We start from the raw sequence: 23495 nt of genomic DNA, 5'->3' as shown, positions 1-23495 counted from the left end.
GGGGGATGAATACCATGCTGGCTCCACACCCAGCGCAAGTCTGACAAGGTGCTTGATTTCATGACTGTGAGATCGTAACCTGAGCTGAAGTCAGACACCTAACCAACTGACCCACACAGGTGTCCTTTCCTTTCCCTTTATTTTTATATGTTACATTCTCCTAATTTCTTTTTCACATAATTTTTTAAATTTATTTTTGAGAGACAGAGACAGAGCACAAGTAGGGGAAGGGAAGACAGAGAATAAGACACAGAATCTGAAGCAGGCTCTGGGCTCTGAGCTGTTAGTTAGTACAGACCCCGATGCAGAACTTCAACTCATAAACCAAGAGATCATAACTTGAGTCAAATTGGGTGGTTAACCGAGCCACCTGGGTACCGCTCCTAAGTTCTTTATCAAAAATATGCTTCATCTTTTCGAGGAGGGGTTATAATAAATGTAATACATATTGATAAAAGAACTATATAATACCTAGGGGTAGAAAGAAAAATGAGCACAATCCCCAATCAACATATAGCATCCATTTACCTTTCTCAAGCTTTTTTTTCCTCAAGTCACACCAGATTTCAAAACAATGAGATTTCTTGAAACCTTTTTTTAAAACTAGCCATATCTATAAAACTACTCATGAAACAGGCAGAACATAAAGAATTTTTAGGGCAGTGAAAATACTATGTATGGTAATGGACATATGTTATTATTCATTTCACATCTGTCCAAATCCATAGAACTATAGAAGTGTGCACCCTACTGTTATAGACTCTGGGTGATAATGAGGTGCTAATGTAGGCTCATGGATTGTGGAATGTACCCTCTGGTGGGGGATGCTGACAATGGGGGAGGTTCTTACATCAATACAATTAATTAATTATGTTAATACACATTACAAGTGAAGAACCACTACTGAAGTGATATACTTTCATAAAATGAAAGTATATTGCTTACACTGGGGTCCACTCTTTGTGGTATATAGTTCTATGGATTTGGACAAATGCACAGTCACGTTTCTGACATTAATAATTTCACTGTCCTAAAAATCTCTTGTGCTCCACCCATTCATCTTCCCCATCCCATCTCTGCAAACACCTGACAGCTACTGATCTTTTTAATTCTTTATAGATGAAATCATGTGTTCTAAAGTGGTTGTACCATTTTCCATTCCTACCAGCAACTAAGGAAAGTTCCTACTGTTCCACATTCTCACCAGCATTTGGTATTACCATTAAAAAAAAATTTTTAAGGCCATTCTAATAGGTGTGTATCTTAGTGTTGTTTTAATTTTGCAGTTCCCTAATAGCATGACGTTGAACATCTTACAATATGCTTATTTGCCAACTGTGTACCTTCTTCAGTTGTCTGTGGAGACCTTTTGTCCATTTTTACATAACATTGTTTACTTTCTCATTGTTGAAGTTTGAAGAGTTCTTTACATATTTTGGATAACATGTGATCATCTAATGGGTGTTTCAGAAATATTTTCTCCCAGTCGGTGACTTGTCTTTTCATTCTTTTAATATTGTCTTTGTTAGAAAGAATGATTCTAATTTTAATAAAGTTTAATTTATTCTTTCAGGGATCATGCTTTTTGACATTCTATCTAAAAACACTGCCGAACCCAAGGTCACCTAAATCTTTTCCCAAATTACTTCATGTTTCTGCTGTATCACCAAAATGCCATCAGAAAAGGATACTGACACTGAAACCATCAGGACACGAGTGTGCCCATTTCTTTGCTACCTGAGTTCACTTCTCTTTACGTGATAAACCTCCAAAATTTTCATTGACAAATGCCATGCTATGACATTACCTGAGATAGCAATTCAAGTGAAGATCCTCAGATTGCCAAGCCTCCACACTTCCATACAAAGGGGTCAAGAGGGAAGCCCATAAAAACAAGCACTCCTGTCAAGTGTGCCTCCTTTCTGAACGTTTAACAGCGATTTTTCTACATTGAAATAAATCTTATCACTCTCTGTGTCTGTGTTCATGCTGGTGGTTACACGCCGCTGACTCCCAGCAGTTCCTGCAGCTTCTACTCCCTCAAGTCCATGTCGCTCTGCACACTCCCCTTTCAGCCTTCATTTTTCATACACCATTGCCCCTGCTTTTCTGAACGGCTCTACCCCGACGAACTGCCTCATCCGCAGTGCTCTCTGTGCTCCCTAGGAGCAGCCCAGCCTCTCTCAGACCTTTGTATCACTGCACCTAAAGAAGGGGTGTCCTTGCGGCTCCTCCTTTCCGGAGATATCTGCCTCCCTCCTCCGGAACTCCCCGTCTTTCAAACTCGAATCTACCTTACTTTGTTTCAAGTATCTACCAAACACTGTTATCATGTCTAACAGCGCTCACATTTCAGAGTAATTTCAGTAGCTACAGAGAAGCCTGTGACAGTTCCTTGACCTCCTCTCTTCCCATGCTCTTGTGCTTTGGCCTCCCTTGGTGACACAAGCCCATGGTCACAGCCTGTGCCTCATCAGTACCCATGAGTACAACTCTGAAATCACAGTTGCTGTCCACCTGCTACCTTCTTCATTCTGAGCAACCCCAACACTGGAATCCTCTGACTCCACTAAACCTAAATAATTCCCATTAATCTTCCAGTATTCATCACTCCTTTCATATAATCACTCTGACCTCTTGCACTCCATAGCAATCACTTTGCTACACATATCCTTGCTTGTACCTCCGCAGCTAAGGATAGCAGGAGAAAAAAACAGAGGCCTGCTGCCTGGCGTCATTAACCTCAGAGAGGCCCTTGGTGCCTCCAGCATTTGTACTACAGATTTCCTGGGTTCACTCTTCCTCCCACTCTGGTTTCTGTCTCAGGACACTTACCGTACATTATATTTCATTGTCATATCTCCTTGGCCTCCTTCTGGCAGTGACACTTTCTCAGACTTTCCTTTGCTTTTGATGACCTTGACAGTGTGGAGTATTGTCACGTTTTATTTTATAGAATGCCTTCTACTGGAATTTGATGTTTTCTTCATTAGAGTCAGACTATACATTTTGGGAAGCAATGTCACAGAGTGCCACTTGGATTGCACTGTGTCAAAAGTACGAACCATCAACCTAATTTAGGACTGTTGATGTTGACCTTTTCACCTGGCTGAGGCAGTGCCTGTCAGGCTTTTCTGCTGCAAAGTTATTCTTCTCTCTTTCCTTACTGTGCTCTTCAGAAGAAAACCACTCTGTGCAGTCTATACTTCAGGAGTATGGAATTATGCTCCATTGCCCTTAGGGTGGAACATCCACACAAATTATTTAAAATTTTCTGCATGAGTTGTTTCTTCTGCCCGTTTATGTATGCAGTTACTTATATCAGCACAGACACACAAATACTACTTTATACTTTCGATTATGATCCCTTACTACTTTATTTTGTCCAAACTGTTGCATTTTTGGCCACTCTTTAAGTTGGCACCTTGCCATTTTGACAAGCCCGTCAATGGGGGCTCTTCTCTTTAACTCAGTATGATTTATGATTGTTTTATCTACTTAGCTGAAGGTGTAATTCTTTCATAATTTTAGGGTTTGCTTAAAAGGTGAGGGCATACATCTTTCAATTTCACAAGCATCACAATATTAAACCAGACTACAACAATCTTATGGTTCTCCTCCTCAGCCTTATGCTTTTGTTACTATTTTTACTTGTACATGTTTTTGTCTTCCCCTATCATTATTTTGATGTAAACTGTTTTATCATTTATTCATTTATTTATTTATTTAAATGTTTATTTTATATTTGTGAGAGACAGTGCATGAGTGGGGAAGGGGCAGAGAGAGATGGAGTCAGAATCTGAAACAGGCTCCAGGCTCTGAGCTGTCAGCACAGAGTCCAATGCAGGGCTTGATTTCACAGACCTCAAGATCATGACCTGAGCTGAAGTCAGACGCTTAAACAACTGAGCTGCCAAGGTGCCCCAACAGTTTTATCTTTTAAAGATATTTACAAAAGAAAAAAATTTCACTTATTTACTCACATAGTTACTACTTCTAACACTCCTCATTTCTCTGTGTGGAGCTATATTACCGTTTTCTTTCTGCTTGAAAGATTTCTTTTAATATTTCTTGTAGTGCAGATCTGCTGGTCATAAATACTTTCAGTATCTATGTTTGAGAAAAATCCTTATTTACCTAAATTTTTAAAAGATACTCACTGGCTGCAGAATTCCTGATTGACTACTTTTCCCCCAAAACTTATTTCACATGTATTAGAACACTTAACGTTATTTCACAGTTCATTATTGCTATTTCATTTCTTCAAAAAATTTACTTGTCTGTTTATTTTGGATAGCTTCTATTACTTTGTCTATGATAGTCATTAATCATTTTTTCTGCAGTGTATAACCTGCTGTTAATTCAATCTCAAATACTACAAACCTTCAAACTACACGGTAGTTTCTAAGTTTAACTTGGGCTTTGAAAAAATATTCCTTTGAAATACCTATGCTTTTAAAAACTGCCTTAATGCTTTTGTGTACTCTTTTATCTGTGTCAGTTCTGGTCTGCTGCAATTGATTTTTCTCATTCTGGGTTGTACTTTCCTGCTCTTCTGCCTTCCTGATAAACTCTGACTGGATATTTTAAGTGTTTGTTGGGTGCTGGATATTTCTGTATTCCTCTAAATATCCTTGAACATTGTTCTGCAAGACAGTTACTTGGGAACAGATCTCTTAGGGTCTTGTTTTTAAGATTTGTTAGGTGGGACCATAGCAGCACACAGTCTAGGGGTAATTTTTTCCCATCACTGATGTGGGACTCTTTTGAGTCTTCCATTCAATACCTGTGAATTACAAGGTTTTCCACTGTGGCAGCCAGAAGCAGGAACTAGTCCCAGCCTCTGTGTGAGCACCCAGCACCGTTTTCTCCAATCTTATCATATGGGTCCCCTGACCTTGGGTAGATAGGTATACTCTTCACACAGATGCACCAATCTCTACTGAATGCTCAAAGGGGACTTCACAGATCTCCAGAATCTTCTATGAAGCTTTCTCTTCTGTTCTCTGTCTTATAAACTCCAGCTACCTTATTCTCCCCAGACTCTCAAGGAGGCCACTGTGCTCCACCTGGGCCCTCCCTTCCTGTATATGGCCTAGAAACTCTTAAGACATTAAGCTGAAGGCAATCACAGGGCTCACCTCAAGCCTCTTCCTTTTCCGCTTTTGGAGATCATTGTTTTTCACTGTTTGATGTCCAGGGTCTTGCAAACCATTGTTTCACATATTCTCTTTTTTGTTGTTGTTCCTTTTGGCAAGCATGGTTAATCTGGTACCTGTTACTCCATGTTGACAGGAAGCAGAAGTTCCTGCTTGCCAAGTTTCCATCATTTATATTCACATTGCCAATTTGAATGATCAAGTCTTAGTCTTCATCTTACTTGACATAACTGTAGTTTCTGATAAGCTGATGCCTCCCTCACTTTTTGCGTGAAGATTCAAGGGCATGTGTTTATTTTGGTTTTATGTACCTCTCCAGCCATTCCTTACTGATCTGCCACTTTAACTGTGGCACGAATGCCTCAGGATGCAAGCTGAATTTTTTCTGTTGCCTGTCTATGCCTACTTGACCTGGTGATCTTACCTAGCTTTATAGCTTTAAATAATTTCTATAGCTAACAGGTCCCAATTTACATCTCTGGCCTGATCCTAGACTGGCATACCCAACAGCTATTCAACACATCCACTTTGATGTCTTAAGAGGCATCAAAAATTAACATTTCTAAAATACACTAAAATGTTGCCTCCTGTCACCCCACATGTCACTCTACCTGCAGTCTTTCTCATTTCAGTTAAGGTGAACCAGAATTCCACCATTCCAGTTGCTTAGGCCAAACACTTGGGTCATCTCCCCCCCCCCCCCCCCCAGTAGGCTCTCCTTTCCAAATACATCCAGAATCCAACTACTTTCCCCCACCTCTACTGGTACCATTTTGGGCTAGGATACTATCATGTATTGCCCGGATTACTGCCAACAGCCTTCTAACTGGTCTTCTCATGTCTGTCTTTACCTGACTTGAAAATCGTTTCTCAACAAAGTAGCCACAGAAATCCTGTTAAGATGTAAGTAAAACCATTTCACTTCCCTGTTCAAAACTCTCCAATGGTTTGCCTGTCTCACCTATGAAGAAGCCAGAATTCTATTATTATTATTTTTTTATATTAGGGAGTGCGTGCTCATGTGCACAAGTGGGGGAGGGGCAGACAGAGAGGGAGAGAGAGAATTCCAAGCAGGCTGTCAGTGCAGAGCCCAACCTGGGGCTCAGTCTTATAAACTGTGAGATCATGACCTGAGCCAAAATTAAGAGTTGGATACTCAATCGACTGATCCATCCAAGTACCCCCAGAATTCTTATAAAGGCCTAATAAAGCACTACCCAATCTGGTCCCATTTCTTCACCGATCTTTCTTCTCCTGTTGTGTGCTCCCTGCACATTAGTTATGGGGGGAATCCTCAGTAGTCTTTGAATATACAATGAGGACTTCTGCTTCATGGTTCTGCATATGCTGTTTCTTCTGACTGGAATGTTCTTCCCTTAGGTACCTCAGTATCACTTTCTTATCTCCTATGTTCAAATGTCACCTCAGTGAAGCACTCCTGTGAAATCAAACACTCCTGACTCCCTCCTACCAGTCCTGGCACTTATATACTACCATTTAATATATTATACATTATTTGTATTTATTTTGTTTATTGTTTCTCTCTACCTTCTATAAAGGTAGGAATTTTTATTGGTAGACAGCACCTTGTACAGTGCCTACCACTTTTTTCTTTTTGAATTTTTGTTTAATGTTTGTTTATTTTTGAGAGAGAGGAGAAGGAGAGAGAGCAAGTGAGCGAGCACGTTCATGCAAGCAGGGAAGGGACAGAGGGAGACACTGAATCCAAAACAGGCTCCAAGCTCTGGGCTGTCAGCACAGAGCCCGACATAGGGCTCGAACCCATGGACTGAGATATTGCCTGAGCCAAAGTCAGATGCTTAATCGACTGAACCAACCACCCAGACGTCTCCCAAAATCACCTTTTTAAAGTGTACAATTCATGGGGCACCTGGGTGGCTCAGCTGGTTAAGTGCTCAACTCTTGATTTTGGCTCAGATCATGATCTCATGGTTTGAGAGTCTGAGCCCTAACTCAGTTTCTGCACTGCCAGTGAGAAACCTGCTTAGATTCTCTCTCTCCTTCGCTTTCTCCCCTTCCCTTGCTTGCATACATGTGTGCATGCGCACACACACACACACTTTCTCTCTCTCTCTCTACACGAATGAATGAATGAGCGAATGAATAAGTGTACAGTTCAGTGTCCTTAAGATATTCACAAGATTGTACAACCATCACAACTATCTAATTTCAGAACATTTTTATCCTTCCAAAAATAATACTCATGTGTATTATTGACTATTTCCTATTCCCTCTCCTTAGTCCCTAGAAACCATTAATCTTCTATCTTTATAGATTTGCCTGTTCTATAGATTTCATATTCTGTTGATCTTCATTACAGATTCCTTATATGTAAACTTACCTACTCATGCTAAAATTTATTTGTAACCCTTGAATAAATACTCTCAGTGCTTCTTGGTCTCTCATGGATATGTACGGAGAAGTGAAAAGCAAAGTGCTGAAGTGCTGTCTTGTGTCCTAAGTGCAGAAGGCTGTGATGTGCCTTATAAAGAAAGTATGTGTTTGCTAAGCTTCATTCAGGCATCAGTTACAGTGCCATGAGTATACAGGCTGTGATTTCAACGGTACTGAATCAACAATATATATTAAAATGGTAAGGGACGCTTGGGTGGCCCAGTCAGTTAAGTATCCAACTCCGGATTTCAGCTCAGGTCATGATTCCAAGGTCTTGGGATCAATCCCTGTGTCAGGCTCTGTGCTGCCTGTGGAGCTTGCTTGATTCTCTCTCTCCTTCTCCTTCTGCCCCATTCCCGTGTGCATGTGTTCATGTTCTCTCTCTCTCTCTCTCAAAAAAAAATATACATTTTTTAAAATGGCTTTAAACAGCAACACACAAAAAGCAACGTTACATATTGATCTGTTGACAGGAATGTGACCAAAGGCTTGCAGGAACCCAACCGTATACTTCCCCTAAAAACAACAGTTCATTGTTTGTTAATTCAGTGTTTGTGGCTTTGCAAAAACCTGAATAACAAAAATCGACAGCAAGTGGAATCCTATAATATGTGACCTTTTGTGTACAACTTATTTCATTTAGCATAATGCTTTCATGTTTTAAAAAAGAAAGTTTTTAAAAATGTTTATTTATTTTTGAGAGAGACAGACAGACAGACAGACAGAGGATGAGCAGGGGAGGGGCAGAGAGAGAGGGACACACAGAATCCAAAGCAGGCTCCAGGCGCTGAGCTGTCAGCACAGAGCCCAATGCGGGGCTTGAACCCAGGAAACTGACCTGAAGTTGGACGCCCAACCAACTGAGCCACCCAGGTGCCCCAAACCTTTCATGTTTAATGTTGTATGTACCTGTACTTCATTACTTTTATGACGACTCAATAATATTCCACTGTAGTGATACACCACTTTTGTTCATTCATTCGTCAGGTGACAGACATTTAGGTTATTTCTACCTTTTGACTATTATGGATAATGCTGGTATGAACATCTGCATACAAGTTTTTATGCGTATAAAAACTTTTTTTAAAAAAAAGTATTAATTTTTATTTTGAGAGAGAGGGAGATAGAATGCATGTGGGCAAGTGGGGTGGGGCAGAAAGAGAGGAAAAGAGAGTTCCAAGCAAGTTCCGTCCACGCTGTCGGTCTGCTTGGGGCTCAAATTCACTAACCATAAGATCATGACCTGAGCCAAAATCAAGAGGCAGATGCTTAACTGACTGAGCTACCGAACTGCCTTTTAATTATATCTAGTAGCGGAATTATTAGGTTATATGGTAACTCAACATTAACTGCTGCACCATTTTACATTACCCCTAGCCATGTATCAGGGTTCTAATTTCTTCATACTTACTATCCATCTTTTTGATTATAGTCATTCTTGAAGGTGAGAAGTGATATCTTGTTTGAGTTTTGATTTGCATTTAATAATGATATTGAGCCGTATATGGTAATTTACAAGTAAAAGAAAGAAAGAGAGACAGAGAAAGAAAGAAGGATAAACCACATTCTGAAAATCTCCACCTTAGCTATTCGAATATCTAATTGTTTAAAGTCTACTGGCCCCATCTCTAACTCAGGTCCCTAACTCTTTTGTTTGAATGTGAGCTTTAACATCGTCAATTACACAGTTTACTCACAGATGCAATCTTGCTTTCCTCTCCTGTGCACTTGGTGGTACAGAAGCCAAGGTCTGAAGTTGACAATCTGAAGGGTACATCTAGGGACCCTTTGTAGGAAAGTGAGCAAATTCTTACGTGCAAAATTTAAAACCATACAGCTTACAAAACTCCACAAACTTTACCTAACATATTCAACTCAATAACCCAGAAGCAAATAATTTTCAGATGCAGAGTGAGGGCAGAGACTAGGTTATATCAACTTTGTATCTTAAAGTTTTGCTCAGTGCCTGGCACAATCAGATTCTAAATAAATGTTGCCAAGAAATGTATTTTCCAAAAAATAAGGCTGGTGTTTACTTGGTCTTACCCTCAAGGGATTTTCATTGAGGTATGGAGGCTCTCCTTCCACCATCTCAATGGCCATGATACCCAGAGACCATATGTCCACTTTAGGGCCATAAGCTTTCCGTGTAACCACCTCTGGAGCCATCCAGTATGGCGTTCCAACCATAGTACTTCGCTTGCTCTGCTCAGGGGTGATCTGGGCACAGAAACCAAAGTCAGCTATAAAAAAACAAAACAAAACAAAACGTATCCAGAGTTAATGGTGTCCATGGGTAGTTCCATCTGAGTTCATGAGAGATGACTCAATTAATTACACTCGACTGTTCAGCCTCTTTTCTTAAGACTGTTTTAAGAAAAAAAGTGAACCAGGGGCACCTGGCTGGCTTAGTCAGTAGAGTATGTGACTACTAATCTTGGGGCTGTGAGTTTAAGTTCCACATTGGGCACAGAGCCCATATTAAAAAAAAAAAAAGTAAATGAGAATGGCTTTACAAATATTTTAATGATGTTACATACTCTTCACTTGTTTACTTTTACTTTCCACAGCAAAGGACAAATTATCAGGAGGCATTTTATTCTAAATAATTATCCCCATCGCCTCTATGCCTTTTGGCTAAGATCAAGTGTAAATAATTATCCTAAAAATTTTAACAAAGTTGAGAAAGGTCTAAAAGAAAAAGCTAAATGTTCAAAGGTGAACACCAAAACTAAATTCTATAAAACAGGTAAAGGTTGGGAGGTGGGAACTAATTCTGAAGAAAATAAACAGAAGGTAGAATTACTAAGTTTCTGACTTCGCAGACATTCTAGAAAAAGAACAGCTCTAACTACAGCCGTACCTAACAAAGTCCTCGCCAGCATTACTCTACGGCAACCACCTGATAACAGGAGGAGAAAGCCTAGGTAGCAGTCAGTGTTTATTTAGTGGGAATATTGGGATGAGAATCTAGAATTTCCTCCTCCTTCTACAAACCCATTCTACTTCAAAAGTAAGGACTGTTAACATTTAGGTTTATAGGCTTTATACTTTTTGTTATGAATTTACATAGGTACAAAAATTACTGTGAACTGCATGATTTATTTTATCTAATTAGGATACTTTGTAAAGTGCTTTTTATTATTTTTTAAAGTAATCGCTATCCCGAACGGGGGGGCTCTAACTCACAAATCTGAGATTAGGAGTCACAAGTGCACCAACTGAGCTTCAGTAAATTGTTTCTTAAAATTGACTTTTAGAGATTTTTTTCCATAGTTGTACGTTGATCTACCTCATTACTATAATTACACAATATTACAAAATAAAAAGGATTATAATTTATTTTACCATTTCTATACTCCTAGACATTTTATAATGTTGCAGAGAACAACTCTGTATTTATTGTTGTGCTTATATTCAGCAATCCTATAGAAAATACTAAAAGAGCAACTGTTCCATCAAATCATAATATTTATAACTAAAGTGAGTACTTGTAACAAACCAGGGACTGTTCCAAGGATCTTATAAGAATTAACATACCTAATCCTCACGATAACTCTGAGATAAGCATATTTATTAATACTCTCATTTTACAAATGGGGTAACTAAGGCACACATATTTTTAGATAACTTACTCCAGATCATTCATTTAGTATGTGGAAGAGCCAAGATGAAACATTATCCAAAAATGTCTAATTCAGTTTACATGTGTATCCACCAAAAAAGCATGAGATTGTCCATTTCTAATTTGCCCACTGATTAAGATTAGTAATCTTATGTTTTTGACCATCTAATAGAACCCTCTTTCTTGTGGTTGAACACTCTCTGGAAGAAGTATCTTAAAAAGAGATGTTGAAAAAGGAGCCAAACATTCCATCGGAACAGAAGGAAAACCTTTTGATTTCTTGATCTAAGAAATGTCTTGAATTTTGCATAGTTGCAGGAAACTCAACAGAAGTTCTTGTGTCCTCCAGAGGGCTTGGTTGAGACTGACAAATTATAGCCAACAGAGGAAAAGGAAGTCTAGAATTCCGCCCCCATGACTCTATCATGTCTGACACAGAAGATAATTACGAAGAGAGGTTTATAGGAGTTTGTCTTTTTTCCCCCCCGTGGTCATCTCTCAGGTCAGGGTCATATAGCCCTCCGCCAATTAGGCCCTGCTTTACCAAATCCAAAGAAAGCTGAACAGCATAATGAGAAAGAGCTACCCTAACAGACAACAGAGCCAAATTCAAGTATTTCTTGGGAAGACAGCACCAACAGTACAGGAGTGTCAGGCACTGTTCTTCAGTGCTTTACATTTCTAATCCTCAGAAAAATTCTTCACATAGTCACTCTTATTTTCCTTATCACACAATTGAAAAAAAAAAACACAAAGAGATTAAGTAACTCACCCCAAATTAGTCAGCAAGGAGTAGCTGATCTGCTATTTAAACTCAAGCTGTCAAGTTGAGAGTTCATATTCTCTACCATTCTTTCCCTCCTCCTCCATATGTCAAGTCATAAAAATATTAATAGGTTTCTTTTTTAAAGTTTATTTTGAGAGAGAGCATGAGCAAGTGAGTGAGGAAGGGGCAGGGAGAGAGGAGAGAAAGGATCCAAGCAAGCTCTGCACTAACAGCACGGAGCCCGATGGCCTGAACACACGAACTGTGAGATCGTGACTGAGCCAAAATCAAGAGTTGGACACTCAGCCACCTGAGCTACCCAGGCACCCCAATAGAAGGTTTGTGTTTTGTTTTGTTTTTACTTAAACAAAAGGCAGAAATATAACAACAAATAAATGTTATTTCTTCATTTGTTACTCACTAAGTTTAACCGATCCTTCCATCCCCAAAAGCACATTGTCACTTTTGATGTCTCTGTGGATCACTTGATTAGCATGTAAAAACTCCAACGCCTGTAAACACTAAACACGAAAAACACATATCAATGAAAACAGTCCCTAAAAAGTCCAAAAGAAGTTCAGATACAGTACCCATGGCCCGAGCATGACTTTAGAAGTCTGATCTAGCCACTGAGAAGTGGGTAAGATCCTGAGAGGTCTAATTCTATCCAGCTGCTAACTGATGTGATCTAAGATGTTTTCTTCATTTCTTTTACAGTGAATTTTACATAAGCTATATCCACAACCGAGACGCCATTGATGAAAGACTAATTTTCCTCTTATGCTATGTTTCAGAAAGCTCAGAATCAGAAGTGAGGAACAACTCACTCCTTGCTTAAATACAGGAACAAGATTAGAGCTTTAAAATCTGCTTGCCCCTATGTTTTTGAATATGAATGGAGTATAAATTATAAACATGGAAAAAGCTGTTTTTATTTCTTACCCCCAACAGAGGAAAACAACAAATAAAGGATGTACATTTTGAATAACAACTAAAAATCTTATTCAAAATATTCTACTATTCATTCAAAGAAAAACAGATAAACTGTGTAATACTATATTACATTTACCAAGCATTTAAGCATATTCTTGGAAAGAACAAATCCTCCCCTTAACACTGGTACAAATGAATAGAAATGAATTTGTCCTTCATTTAACTGTTTTCACTAACTTGCCAATTAGAGGAACTCCTAAAATAATTTTTTTTTAAATGTTTTTAATCTATTTTTGATAGAGAGAGACAGCGTGAGCAGGGGAGGGTCAGAGAGAGAGAGAGACACACACAAAGAATCTGAAGCAGCTCCAGGCTCTGAGCCAGAAGTACGCACAGAGCCCAACGCGGGGCTCAACCCACAGACTGTGAGATCGTGACCTGAGCCGAAGCGAGATGCTCAACTGACTGAGCCACCCAGGCGCCCCCTACAATAATTTTTAAAACAATTATGAAAAGAAATTATTAGAGAAACAAATTAAGAATAAATAAGTACTTTTTTTTTAAGTTTATTTATTTTGAGAGAGACAGAGAGACAGAGAGAAAGTTAAGTAAGTGAGGTAGGGTCAGAGAGAGAGAGAGAGAGAATCCTAACTCAGGGCTTGAATCTACCCTGGGATCATGACCCAAGGCGAAATCAAGAGTTGGATGCTCAACCAATTGAGCCACCCAGGTGCCCCATAAATAGATAAAATTTTAAGTTTTTATTAGCTTTTAAGTGATCAAACATTCTTTGTTAGAAATATATTATTAAAATATCATATTCATAATTATTAGAGAGTTCTTATTTCCTTCCCTCCTGAAACAACCAAAGGCTTAGGTGTAGGGGCAATTTGGCAGAATTCTACTTGCTGCAGAAACAGTATGTCTAAAAATTCACTAGCAAATATCAAGAAACAACCAGTTTAAGCTTCAATGACATAAATATAGCCAGAAGCAAACTTAATACTTAAACCTGTGCCAAATGCTTTTCCCCTGTCTTTTTAAAATTTTATTTAGCCTCCTGCTTAACCACCTATTGCTGAAACTTACAAAAAGGGGACAAGCTCACCTCTCTGCAGACAGCTGCAATCTGTGCTTCGTCCATGCAGGTTTCTGTCACAACATCAGTAAGTGATCCCCCAGCAAGGTACTCCATCACCACAAACAATTCGTCTCCCATCAGGTAGCTAAAATCATTATGAACACGCAAAAAACACTCACATTTTCATTTTAACACCACTCTGTGTACACCCTATTAACAAAACTAGGAAGCTAGAAGCTTTAAGAGCCAGGGAGAAAACTGGCAAGCTGCTATGCAACAGCGCAGAAAATTAGCTGAGAGTCACTATGATTTTCCTGAGTGACCTGAAAGTTTGTTCACAATTGTGACCTGAGTGTACACATAGATCATCCCAGTTAAAATAACACTGTTAGGTAGGAAGTATTAGTCCTGTTTTACAGATGAAGAGAGACTTGGAGAAGTTACTCACCTAAGTTTACACAGCTAGTAAGTGACAAAACTAGAATCTAAAGCCAAGTGTAACTGATTCTAAACCTTATGGCTTTTCTTACTTGCCATGCTAGACTGACTTGAAATAGTATTTCCAAAAGCAGGGAAATATACCTGGGAAGTTGGTTTTTATGAACATGTTCCCCATTGCTAAAATCTAAAAATGTGTGATCTTTTCCCCATTCTAAACAAACTTAAATATGGAACTAAGAAAGTTACCTATAATCCTCTATATCCCCAATATAATCACTATTTTAATTTTCATTTATTTTTCTATTATTTATCTTTCATCCACATATATGTAATTGCATATTGTACAATATATAATTTTCTATTCTGCTCTTTGTTCTGCTATTTAACATCAATTCCTAAAGTAAACGAGCTTTTGACATACTATTTGCCCACGAAAGACAGCATCTAAAATAAAAACGGATCTAAGTTTAAAAACCATGTGGCCAGGCCCCTACATCTGTCAGTCAACACATTAACCCCAGCTCATTTCATTAATGTTGTTGCTTGTGATCATTTATAACTAATACAAGCACCAGCAGCAAGGTCCTTCAGTTAACTGCTTTCTCTGACTTGCCAAGTGAGATATATGTAGAAAAAGGCCTGCTACACTGCAATGTGCTATTTTCTTTTTACCGCTCTTCCTCCTTCAAGCTTCCTTTACAGCAGTGACATTCTACTCTTAAGGGGCTACCCTCCAACACCAGGAGACTTGAAATACTCATATTTACCTGTCCAAGAAGTTAACTATATTGGGATTCTTCAATTCTTTCATCACTAGAATTTCATTAATGATTAATTCCTTCTTTGGCTGTTTCTGTAAATTAATCTGTTTAATAGCAACCTATGATGAAAAGAGAAATAAGAAAAATCATAATAAGTTTTCTAATTCTCTTAGAAAATTATAAATACCAGTCAGGTAATCATTTAATTTATTGTTTATCTATTATATTATACAGTAAGCTTACTCACAGTTAATACTTTAATTTCCACACTGCACAATGCTTTGTAATACATAGAACCTAACTACTTTTATATTTCTTCTAAAGTTGATTAATCAACCCAAGGCAATACCACTGCCAGGAATGAGTCCTCTTTTCATTCTAAGCTGGGAAAATAATTTTTTAAATATTTTCTCATTTATGAAACTCAATGCATAATTCCTTCTTTTTTCCTCTATTAAGTACTATAAAATTACATAGTGTAATTCTTTCAACATATTCAACTGAAAAAAAGATTCCTATTGATTATTCACAAACTTATCTAGTTTCTTCCTATACTAAACGCTAATGGTAGCACCCAAAATATGAAAAAGTAGCTACCTCCTGTCCCAATGCCACATCGGTAGCAGTGAAAACTGTACCAGAAGCCCTAGGGGGAAAAAAGACACAACAGATTTAAGGTTTCTAAATCACTATCACTTCCATATCTAAAGACTTTATACTTAGAATAACTGCAAAAGGATTAAAGAACATTTAAGACTTAAACATCTTCCATTTATCTATTTATTTATTTTGAGAGAGAGGGAGGGAGAGCGAGCGAGCGTGTCTACACCAACGTAAGTGCGAAAGAGCAAGAGGCAGAGGGAGAGAGGATCCCAAACAGGCTCTGTGCTGTTAGTACAGAGGCCGCAGGCTCGACCCCATGACTGTAAGGTCATGAACCTGAGCTGAAATCAAGAGTAGGATGCTTAACCAACTGAGCCACCCATGCACCTCAAGACTTAACATGTTTAAACAGGAGTAAAAGCAAAAACAAAAGGGGAAAAAAATCAGAAAAAGGTAATCCCTGTGGCCAAAACTTATGTTAGAAATTTGTCATAAAAAGGAAAAAGGGATACATACTCATGGATCCATTTCCCTGCTTAAGAAACAAAGAACTACAAATAAATTGTAATATCTTTGTGTGTACTTTACAAAGGCATCCTCCTTTCTCCCAAGAGTAATCTGTATTTAGTGTTTATTCTGTAGTTGACATGTACCATTTCCATGCACTTTCCTGCACTTTAATTACAAAGGATATAGGTGTGTATAACTATAAAATGTATATAGCATAATTTTAAAATTTCTTATTAATGGTTTCATTTTACAGATTTTTCTACAATTTTAAAAAAATTTTTTAAACATTTATTTTATTTTTGAGGGAGAGTAAAAGCATGAGCCAGGGAGGGACAGAGAGAGAGAGGAGACATCGGATCCAAAGCAGGCTCTGCACTGCTTGATGGGGAGCTCGAACTCACAAACTATGAGATCATAGCGTGAGCCGAAATCGGATGCTTAACCAACAGAGCCATCCAGGTGTCCCATGCAATTTAATATTAACTCAACATTGGACTTGGGATTGGTGTTACACTTGTTCATTCATAATAATAATTATTTGTACTATTCAATGTAATTTATCCATTATCGTGCTCAAGAAAATTAAGGTGATTTTCAATTTTTGTTATTAAATTTTGTTATTAAACCAGTGATGCATAACTGAAAAAATTTTAGACAGCATGAACAGGGGAGAGGGGCAGAGGGAGAGAGCGAATCTTAAGCAGGCTCCATGCTCAGTGAAGAGCCCAACATGGGGCTCAATCCCACCACTCTAGGATCATGCCCCTAAATTTAGCTTTTTAAGTTTATTTATTTATTGAGAGTGAGAGAGCGAGCGAGCGAGACAGAGTGAACATGTGCGCATGAGTAGGGGAGGGGCAGAGAGAGAGGGAGAGAGGTTCCTAAGCAGGCTTCGAGTTCTTAGTGCAGAGCCCGACACAGGGCTAGAACCCACAAACTGTGAGATCATGATCTGAGCTACCATCAAGTTGATCATTCAACTAACTAAACCACCCAGGCACCACTTTAACTTAGCTTTTAAAAAGAAATTCATATATACAAACAAATTCATAAGGAAGTTCACAAAAAAGACTTAAGCTCTCTTTCTAAACTCACAGAATATTTTCCAGAGATTAATAACATTAAAAATTGAAGATGCTCAGGGCGCCTGAGTGGATCAGTCTGTTAGGCATCTGACTTCGGCTCAGGTCATGATCTCGTAGTTCATGAGTTTGAGCTCCATATCGGGCTCTGTGCTGAGAGCTCACAGCCTGAGGCTTGCTTCAGATTTTGTGTCTCCCTCTTTCTCTGTCCTTCCCCTACTCATGTGTGCTCTCTCTCAAAAAATAAACATTAAAAAAAAAATTAAACATTAAAGATGGTCATTTGCTCCCAAGTGACAGAAAAGAAGGATAGTTTTTTTTTTTCACATTTACTTTATTTTTGAGAGAGAGACAAAGTGCAAGTTGGGGGAGGGGCAGAGAGAGAGGGAGACAGGATCCAAAGCAGACTCCAGGCTCTAAGCTATGAGCACAGAGCCCAACGCGGGACTCAAACCCGTGAACTGAAAAATCATGATGACCTGAGTAGAAGTCGGTGGTCAACTGACTGAGCCACTCAGGTGCTCCAACTGTAGTTTAAAAATATAAATTACTGGGGGTGCCTGGATGGTTTAGTTGGCTAAGCACCAGACTTCAGTTCAGGTCATGATCTTACAGTTTGTGGGTTCGAGCCTGGCACTGGCCTCTGTGCTGACAGCTCAGAGCCTGGAGCCTGCTTCGGATTCTGTCTCCTTTTCCCTCTGCCCCTCTTCTGCTTGTACTCTCTCTCAAAAATAAATATTAAAAAAAATTTTTAAATACAAAATACTGGACAAAATCAGAGTATCAGACTCAAAAATCAATATTCCAATGATGTGATTAAATACATGTTTTTATTGATTATAATCTTGTAGTAAACGTTCTTATTATCTTTTTTTGTTTACTTATTTATTTTTTAGCATATGCAATTATTTTCCATCATTTACAATACAGTAGTTACAATGACACTCCAAACAGAAAAGCAAAGTAAAAAAATCAAAACCCCAACTTCTATTTCATGTAATTAGACTTATACAGAAATTAGAAGGTTAAGTAACAACTAGTTAATCACCTAATTTCACAGCTATCTGAAATGGCAATCGTTATATAGCAGCTTATCTATGATACATTCAAGATACATGATACAATTTATTATTTGCCCATAAGCTAAAACACAGCCTGCTTAATACCTTTCCTTAAATTCCACCTCTATACTACAGTATACTTGAGGTCCATGCAAAAAAGTAGCTACCTTTTATATAAGATCTTATTATCTTTTAAATGTATTTGATGGGTAGGGCAATTTCCCCATCTAATTTCTCAACCACTAATGGGAAATAACATTTAAGAGAAAATCATGTATGATCATTGCAAAATCATACAGTTTTTTAATAGCATGTAGAAATAAATGCATTACTTACAAGAATACTACTCATAGAATACTGTGTTTAATGTCAACAGGCAAAAAAAAAAGAGGTATCATAGTGTATAACCAAGAATTGTTAAATATTGTGTAACGTATTCATGAATACTTACCCTTGCCCAATTTTTTCATATCTTGTATATTTTTTCTTAGGGTCACCTATGCTCACAATAGTTCCTATTTTAAACAAAAACCAAACAAAACATTGGAAACTCAGCCAAGTACTTTAAAGTTGTAAACTAATTCCATCATTATTCCTTCTAATAAACTCTACTGATTTTAGAACATTAGCTTTTAAACATTAACACTAAATTTCAAATATAGTGTATTTCAAAAACAAAACACTAATGAAACTTATCAGAAGCAAGAAGATACTATTTCCATTATGTTGGACTTCCTAACGAATGTCTTAATTATCCTATCACTTTCTCAAAAATAAACACACGTTAAAATGACCAACTGTGTTAGTTTGCCTAAGAATAAAGGGGTTCTCAGGATGTGGGAGATTCAATCCTAATTGGGAAATTCCTGGGTAAGGATGAGTATTCTTTAATACACTGAAATGTATTAAACTAATGATAAGTTATGAAACTACTTACTATCAGAAATACATAAATGATATCCACGTGAATAAACCTAAATGGCTTTCCTGACTCTTCCCATAAATCTTCTATCTTCCAATATATTTAAAAAACCACTTATTACTATAAAGATTACTTTAGTATCAACTAACCATACATCTGTTTTAGGAAAGTTCACAAAGTCACAACTAAGAAACAGTTTTAAAATTAGGATTTGGATATAAAACTATAATTTATATTCTTACTATCATTAAATCAAACATGAGAAAACCACACTAAGTTTCCACTTGCTTAAGGTAAAAGGAGATAGGATCATATCAAGGAAACTCACACAAATAATCCGATTTTATATAAGGTACAGCCACTACAGCTGTCTTAGCTTTCCTTGATCCCTCTCTATAAAGTGCTCTTTACAACCACAGCTGCTGCAGACTTGCACTAAGACATTATTGCTACCCTCTCACTGGCACTGTGTGTATTATTTCCAGTGATTGATTCAGGGCCAATGGCAGTTGATGGATATAAAGGGAGAAGAGAAAAACATGTGTTTAATGTTTACACATACATCTATACAGGAAGGCCACCTTGTTTATCCGGGAACATTTTGTATTATCATACCGAGAAGCTATAAATATGCATAAACATAGACAAACTTCTTTTGATAAGGTTTCCAATCATGATCCTTAGATTTGACCCTTTGGGAAAAAGTACTGCTCCCAAAGGTACTGACCATTGCAAAGATATTACTCAACAGTCAACACATAATAAACAGCAAATTAGAGTATGATTTTGGCTTCAGCAGATTTTAATTGAAGCTATTGTTCTTAGAACAAACTATTTTTTATATCTTAAGCCAAAATATAAGGCATACATTAAAATCTGAGCCAAATGTTTCAAGAACTATTAACAGTTTAAGAATAATGTAATATGTAGGTAACATACTTAATTTCTCCATAATCTCTTCATCTGTCATTTTGGTCTTCTTTTTCTGTTTGTCAGAAGACTTGGCACCACTATCGACACTAGAATCACCAACTGGTGCAGGAATAGGGTCAATTACAGACCGGGTATAAATCTGTAGAGAGACAGTTACTGAGATCTGAGGGAAAATATTTTTAGGTATTCTTACTGGCACACTATTCAGTTCTTTGATTAAAAAAAATATACTTATATTTTTTGGTTTTATTTTATTTTCATTTTAGAGAGAGTGAGAAAGCATGCACAAGCAAGCAAGGGAGAGGGGCAGGGGAAAGAGAGAACTTCAGGCAGGCTCCAGCATGGTGCCCGATGCAAGATCATGACCTGAGCCAAATCAAGAGTCAGTTGCTAACTCTTGGTCTGGGAGGCTCAGCCACCCAGGTACCCCTCAATTCTTTGATTTTTAACCAGTGTTCTAGACAATGAGAATATATTGGGATTTGTCTTATTAGCTAGTAATTCCCATAAGAACTTTTATCCAAAGGTGATTTCTACCATTTCACTTTAAGCAGTCAATTCTAGGCGGTAAAGGAAGAAAGCAGAGGCCCCTCCCATTAGATTAGGGTCCAGCAGCGGTCCTCAGAGTCCTGCCAACTGTGCCATTGCTCCACCGCACGGCCCCTTCCCCACACGTCCCGTGTGCTAGTGCCGGGGGAGGAGGCACAGGAGTCTTTCTGCCTCTATCTGAGGTCATTAAATTCTCCCATATCCAGTGGAGAATTTCAGTCACAGCAGCCTCCTGAATGACATCAAGGCTTTGAGAGAAATGTCAAATGGGAGATAATGAACACAATCTGGGTAAGTTTTAGATATAGTAGTTATCTGCACTGAAATTAATAGAGAAAGAGAAATAAATGAATTCTCTGGAAGAGAAGGTGTAGTATAGAAAGAAAAAACAATGAGTATTTTAACTTTTAAGGAAGCCATTCAATTTTGGTTTTCAATAAAAAATTCGTTTTTCATGAGTGGTTTTTAGGTAAAGATCTCCTAATCCAATTTCCCCATACTGAGGGCTTTTGAAAAATAATCACTGGAAGTCAAATACAGACTATTTTTTTTTAAACACACATGCCCAGACACCCAGAGTCGAACTAGTAACCAGACACGCACTGATTTTGTATGATCCGGCCGTGGGGCAATAACAGGAGGGGCAGCCTCTTCATCATCATCGTCATCTTCCTCTGTTACTACCGCTGAGGTTTCTGACCCCTTGGTATTCAGCTGTATTAATCACATGAGCAAAGTACGGAAGATAAGTCAAAGACAGCACTATGTCAAAATAGGACTCTCTTTTTTTAATATACTAGAAAAAATGTATTTCTTTAATAGCTCGTTTCAAAATAATACAACTTCACTAATTCTAATCTAATCACTTAAAGAGTAAAGGCAATTCTATAACTTATAGAAATTCAGTTTATAAAATAAATGTTTACAGTAAATATTAAGTTTTCTTAAGAGAAAATTTATGCCTTTTATATGGCGAATTTTAACAACCCTAATTTAAACAAGCCCTCAAAGGAAATAATTGCTTTATTTGTTAAGACCAAAAACAAAGATCCTCTAGACTTTATATAAGTCAGAGTCATTTTTGGTCATTTAAGACAGCCAGATTATCACCATAAAAAATGGTGGCTAATGAAGTAAAAGAAGATGTTAACCTTTATATAGAGCTTATTATAGGCAGAGTATGTGGTAGGTAGGCACTTTACATATTACCTCATTTAGTCTTCATACAACTCTAGGAGACTGTTTCTTCCCAACTGAGGAAATTCTATTTACTTAATATGGCTTCCTTATTTGCTTAATCAAGCAGTTAGCTTAAAACATATTAAGATAAATAAATAAATTTATTAATTAAAAAACATATTAAGTAGTTCTTTTTTTTTTTTTTACTGGTGGCTGTAATTTATTTTAGAAAGCAAAATAAAAACTGAGATTTGTTTTGGGTAATATAAGTTAGAAAAAGAGTTGCAAGAAGTAACATATTAACTTACTCCTGGTGTTCCAGAAGGGAAGCCATCTTTCTCTGAATATGAAATAGAAAATAATGCGAAGTCAACAACTCAAAAAAAATAAAACAACTTCTATATAATAAAAGGAAGAAAATACAAAGCAGAGCAAGTAAAATGTCTTAGACTGACTTCATTTTAAGTTGAATTAAGTCTTGAGAAAAATGACAGTATCAATATTCAAACAAGAATCTATATGAGATTGTGCTAACAAAATCTCAAATCTTAATGGAACTGTAAATTTACTAAAAATCACTGATGTACATATACTTCAAATGGGTGAATTTTATACCATGTGAACTATGATTTTAATCAAGTTATTAAAAACATATCTGAAACTAAACTTGTCAATGTATAATTAAAATAAAACAGAAGTTTATTCATAGCAATACTTTCTCCAGTAAACTATCGAGAAAACTTAAAACAACTGTTCAGACAATGGCAGCTGTGCAAAGGAAAATTCTTTTTTTAATATTTATTTATATTTGAGAGTGAGAATGAGCAGGGGAGAGGCAGAAAGAGAGGTAGACACAGCCAAAGAAGGCTTCAGGCTTTGAGCTGTCAGCACAGAACCCCCACTCCAGGCTCAAACTCACCAACTGTGAGATCATGACCTGAACAGAAGTCGGATGCTTAACCAATTAAGCCATCCAGGAATATACTTTCTTATTGATGGAAATTTATGTCAAGAACTTTCCTTTGGGATGCCTGAGTGGCTCAGTTGGTTAAGCCTTTTGACTTCAGCTCAGGTCATGATCTCGCAGCTTGTGAGTTTGAGCCCTATGTTGGGCTCTGTGCTGACAGCTCAGAGGCCTGGAAACTGCTTTTGATTCCATCTCCATCTCTCTCTGCCCCTCCCCTGCTCATGCACTCTCTCTCTCTCAAATATAAAAAAACATTTAAAAAACATTTTTTTTAAATGAGAAAGCATATTTCTGAATGTGAAACAGTTCATGAAGACTAAATGTCAAAATATTCATTCTGAAGTTTAGAAAAGCAAGTTTTGTTTTACTTTTCAAAAGGCCCAGAGAAATTTACATTTTATACATATATAATATGTAATAATATATTAAAGAATATGCTCACATATGTGCATATTAACACGTTATTAACACATGTTAATATATTAATTTATAATATACAAAAATATTT

The 23495-nt window shown here is 37.4% G+C and overlaps 1 protein-coding gene across 4 annotated transcripts in view; it reads right to left on the bottom strand.

Annotated features, from left to right (window-relative positions):
• Positions 1–23495, bottom strand: part of PAK2 (p21 (RAC1) activated kinase 2) — a 76086-nt gene that overhangs the window by 2475 nt on the left and 50116 nt on the right. Inside the window, exons 5-14 of one of the 4 annotated variants that reach the window (XM_029939551.1) lie at positions 22329–22360; positions 21445–21555; positions 20299–20431; positions 18889–18952; positions 15779–15827; positions 15188–15300; positions 14007–14124; positions 12387–12486; positions 9621–9817; positions 6738–6757 (exon numbers count right to left, since the gene is read on the bottom strand). In XM_029939551.1, the coding sequence (XP_029795411.1) occupies positions 6738–6757; positions 9621–9817; positions 12387–12486; positions 14007–14124; positions 15188–15300; positions 15779–15827; positions 18889–18952; positions 20299–20431; positions 21445–21555; positions 22329–22360 (937 nt within the window). Of the gene's footprint in view, positions 1–3918; positions 5276–5885; positions 6121–6737; positions 6758–8425; positions 9361–9620; positions 9818–12386; positions 12487–14006; positions 14125–15187; positions 15301–15778; positions 15828–18888; positions 18953–20298; positions 20432–21444; positions 21556–22328; positions 22361–23495 lie in introns of those variants that run through there. The other 3 variants (XM_029939549.1, XM_029939548.1, XM_029939550.1) reach the window with 3 other exon arrangements.

This window comes from Suricata suricatta, chromosome 5 (genome assembly GCF_006229205.1).
Source record: "Suricata suricatta isolate VVHF042 chromosome 5, meerkat_22Aug2017_6uvM2_HiC, whole genome shotgun sequence".
NCBI classification, from domain to species: domain Eukaryota; kingdom Metazoa; phylum Chordata; class Mammalia; order Carnivora; family Herpestidae; genus Suricata; species Suricata suricatta.
Note: the sequence above shows the minus strand (reverse complement) of the source record. Positions and strands in the feature narration are given on the sequence as shown.